This window comes from Centroberyx affinis, unplaced genomic scaffold, assembly GCF_046629955.1.
Source record: "Centroberyx affinis isolate AG114_WGS23_722 - 3 ecotype Tasmania unplaced genomic scaffold, CSIRO-AGI_Caff_v1 ptg001575l_1, whole genome shotgun sequence".
Classification (NCBI taxonomy): Eukaryota; Metazoa; Chordata; class Actinopteri; order Beryciformes; family Berycidae; genus Centroberyx; species Centroberyx affinis.
Genome location: NW_027280025.1, coordinates 309,910 through 314,566, shown reverse-complemented (window position 1 = coordinate 314,566; position 4,657 = coordinate 309,910). Strand labels below are relative to the sequence as shown.

Here is a 4,657-nt window from a genome sequence, read left to right as displayed (position 1 = left end):
GTTTCTCTCCCTTCACTTGCTCTCTCTCTCTCTCTCTCTCTCTCTCTCTCTCTCTCTGCTTTTGGCTTCTGTGTTGTTCCAGCTGAAAGACGTTTTGGAAATACAACTTGTCTCTTTCAGAAGTTACTGTAGCCTAATTAATCGCAAATTGGAGGAAACCAGGTGTCTGTCCCATCAGTTGGAAAAGCTGAACTCAACGAGTCACTTCTGGTTTTGTCTGCTTTGCTCATTTGGCTTTTATTCCGTTTCTTATAGCACATAAAGACTTTACTGTAGTCTATTTGTTTTGGGTTTCAAGCCTGTTGTGTAGCCCAAGAGAATAAAATGCTTTGAGTAGCCTAATGCCTCGGTGTAAACTCCTATAAAAGGCTACAGGTAAACAGATTAATTCCCGACTGAAATTGTTCACGCTATTCATAACTACATAAAGCAGGAGAAAACAGTAATAACACAGACCTAGCCTGGAAAGGAAATATTGTAATCCTAGAATGAATTTTAGAATGATACTATAGAAATATCACAACAGAAATTTAGAATATTATGCCGCTACTAGCCTATATAGGCTAAATTTTAGTAAGCTATAGCCATCACAGAAAGAACTATATTATTACCCTATAATTATGTGAAATAAAACAAAATCTCGAAGTAGGCCACTATACGCTCATTATTGAGTAGCAGACACACTACGTCCCAGGAATTACACTATCACACTACAAATCCTATAGGAATATTATAGGAATATCATGGTGATATTTCGTTGGGGATGATAAATTGATTTCTGGAGGGACACTGCTGAACTGGCATCGTTCCTAAAATGTTTTGAACACATGTAGGCTACTACAGATAAAATAAAAGCCCAGTGAGATTTAAAAAGAAAGCTGTAAAACAAATAACCAATTTTGTCCTGACAGATGTGACAATCCGTTATATGTGATAATGGGTAACGAGCTGAAATTTGGAGCTCAGTATCTGCATTAATGTCGAATAAGGTCAGCGGAATATTAGAGTGATTTAGCGATAATGAATGATTCAGAGTGAAAATGTAACATCCATTTTAAGTTAATTTAATAAAACTATTTGCACCATGCATGGCCTAAAGATATACTGAACCAAAGATCGGTTATTTTGGAAATATACACACACGAAGTCGTCTATACTCGTCTTCTCCTGCTCCATACAGGCCGAATAAAGCAGGTTTTCACAATCTGCTGTGTTTCTATCAGTTTTCGCTCGCAGAGATCATCTGGGTTAGTGAGCCGGCCTTTCTGTGACCTCTCGCTGTCATCCTGCATTACAGGACGCAAAGCATGTTGGCCAATTAGGCCTAAGTCTAAAACGTGTCAGGGCGCATAGTATGTGTGGCATTATAACCATGAAACGCTTTCTCTCTCACTATCAAGTCAGCGAAGAAGTCTTCATATAGCCATGTATATAAAAAGTATATAAAAATAGAAATATGTTCCACTTTTACAATCACTTCATCTTCATTCTATTTTCCCCTCCTATTGCAATCCAAAAAATAAAAGACTAAACTTGTATTCTCTTGATCAACAATTATTTATTAAGTTATCTTTACTTTTTTTTTTTTCTTTTACTGAAACACATTTTCACTAAAGCGCACATGCTCAACAGGTTCACCTGTGCACAAGGTAAATATTAAAAACACCAAGCAAATGAATATGAAATTCTAAGAGACAGAGCCGATCGTTTTAAATAGGTAAATAAACATTATTTATAAAACTTTGAAAGTAAAGTAAAAATATCACAGTTCTTTTTCAACATGAAATACCCACAGAAAACAGCAGGTTAGGCGCTCGGATGTCTTCATCCTTTTTCCTTTTTTTCTCTTTTTCTTCTTTTTTACTTTTCATCTTGAGGCGTTGGTTTATTAGTCCGTGAAATCTTTTTCGTCCGTATTAAGTTCAGTTATCCACACGTGGGTAAAACGCAAACAATATGAAAGTATAGGCCTATAAGATAAGGACGGGCTCTCCACCACAGATCACAGATCCCCTCATGTTTCGGCAGCCGTCAAATAACAGTTTTTGTATGTGTGTTTTTATAATTCAACGCAGGCACTATGACTTGTTTTATTAGATTGTCTCTCACTCGTATCCTCTTAATTCATCCTCTCTCTTAACACCCTTGATCTGCTTGTCAGATGTCACATTCACTGTCGCTGGAGGTGATGGAGATGGCCGAGGCGGCGGCTTTGCTGGACAGGCTGGCCTCCGGACTGGAGGAGTTCCCCAGTCGGTCCACCGTCCCGTCCTCGTCCGCCAGGGAGCGAACCGAGCCGCCGGACAGGACCTGCTGCTGCAGCCTGGACACAACACACCGAGAGAGAGAGGGGGGATCACATGAAAAACTGCATGACACACACTGTGCACCGGGCGTTTCTTCGTTTCAGTTTCATGACAGAATGCCTTCACTGCCGAAATCTCTTAATCTGATTGAGTCTTAAAATCTTATTTATTTGTTAAATCTTATTTTTTTCAGAAAACAGGTGAAAAAATCTGCCAACAGAGTGAGATAAATTATCTTGTTTACAATGCAAATCAACTTGTTTCAGGAAAATTCTTGAATCAAATGTCATTTTTTCGACAGTCAAGTGATCTGCCTTAATCTGCTTTTTTCTTCTTCTTTTTCCCTTCAAAATATTGATTCTTGTTTCTAGAAAATCCCAGAAACGAGAAGTGCATTGGAAACAAACAGAACTGCCTCACCCACTGGCAGCAGTCTAATTTTCACTTGTTTTAAGAAAGAAATTCGATTTTAACACTGAATACGAGATTAAATGATTTATTAAAATGGAAGTTTTTGCAGTGTATTTGAATATATGAGTGTAGGCTATATAAGAAGATATCTCTTATTAAAAAAACAAAAACAAACCTCTAGTAGGCTACTCCTATGATAGATTTTGTAAGGATGCTACACAAACATCACAGTATGAGGTCCCTATATAAATATTATAGGAATATTACAGGAATATTACAGTGATACCATAGGGGATTAAAAAATACCGTAGAGTATGATCTGAACCCAGTACTAGTCCCTATTGGAATAGCACAGCTTTATTACAGTGTTTTTTCCTCATGGCCTGCAGATGACCTCGGCCCACACAGGCTGTACTGCTGAAGGCCAAGGCGCATCCTTTCAGCAGACTGATTACTATTTTAATATTAGACCTTATTATTTCTCTGCTGAAATAGTAGGCTATTGGCGACTAGAGCCATCCGTGAGTTGTCTAACTGGTTACACAATCAAATAAGAAATATTTAATAGTATTCTACATGTTATTCTCTACCGAGGTCTTATATTGTGATGGTAACAGGCTAAATTGAGTTACAACAACGAGAAGTAAAAACAGTTATTCAGGCACTGTTCTCCCGATGGCATTCCAAATTATAAGGGACATTATAAGATAATAAATTTACAGTCAATATTGCATTTCTGTCTTCAGTGTGACATTTTTTCCTGCATTTCATCTCCCCTTGCTGTCATTTCATTTGAGACAATGTGAGCGGCATTTACCATAACATCTTAAGCTATGAAGAGGCCACGATTTTATGATTTTAGGGTGAATTTGAATATTAATGTCCAGACTATTGCAAACATTTTAGATCAGAATTTCACAATTGGCTCCATCCGATGCATCCTAATCCTACTACATGATGAGGTAATGATAGCCTACATTCGCTTTGATTCATTGATGGAATCACGATGCAGGCTGTTGTTTTTTTCGGTTATCACCAAATAGGTTGCATTAATTTAATGGAGCAGGTAGGCTAGTGATCAGACACCATCAGACACCATTCACAAACACATGGATGCACAGCCTACCTATTCTTCGCAGCCGCCGCTCTGTCTCTTTGTCTCCGGTTTTTGAACCAGTTTCCTACTTGTGTGGGTGTAAGTCCAGTTGCCTGTGCAAGCTCTCTTTTTTTACTCGGATTCGGGTAAGGATCCTGCAAATACCATTCTCTTAACAAGTGCCGGGTTCTCTCCTTGAAGCAGTGGGTTTTCTGTTCTCCATCCCATATCGTTCTGGGCAGAGGGAACTTCTTCCGCACCCTGTATTTGTCCACCGGCCCCAGCGGGCGTCCCCGCAGCTTTTCAGCCTCCTGGTAGTGTGCTTCGAGCCACAAGGCCTGTAGTTTCGTATGCGACTCTTTGGTGAACTTGTGGTTCTCCAGGATGTGGTAGAGTTCACGGAAATTGCCGGTGTGGAAGGCGACGACGGCCCGGGCCCTCAGCACCGACTCGTTCTTGTTGAGGACCTCGCAGGCCGCCGGGGCGACGGGCAGCGACCAGAGGAAGCGGCCGAGGCGCTCGACGTCCCCGCTCTCCTCCAGAGTCTCGCAGACCCCGGCGACCTGCTGGGGGCTGAAATTCAAGATAGGCAGCTGAAACATGGAGGCTTCTCCTTTTTTCCTCTCCCCCTCCTCTCTCCTCTCTCCTCCGTGTCGAGTCCTTCGCGTCTTCGCTCCGCGCGCCGAGGCTATCCAAGACACCAAAACAAGGCAATCCCAAAGTTAGCAAGCCAACCGTCAGACCAACCGCTAAAAAAAAACACACAACACCAAGCGCCGCGGAGGAGGAACGATGCTGTCTGGGGCTGGCTACCGCATCCTCGGGCTGGGTAAACTTGGTAGGC

The 4,657-nt window shown here is 41.2% G+C and overlaps 1 protein-coding gene across 1 annotated transcript; it reads right to left on the bottom strand.

Moving 5' to 3' along the window:
* Nucleotides 1-2,157: 2,157 nt before the first annotated feature.
* Nucleotides 2,158-4,415, bottom strand: six6a (SIX homeobox 6a). The gene is made up of 2 exons (XM_071527768.1): nt 3,844-4,415; nt 2,158-2,323 (listed from the first exon to the last, which is right to left on the bottom strand). The coding sequence occupies exons 1-2, from the start codon at nt 4,413-4,415 to the stop codon at nt 2,158-2,160; spliced, it is 738 nt and encodes a 245-aa protein (XP_071383869.1).
* Between the last annotated feature and the right edge of the window lie 242 nt (nt 4,416-4,657).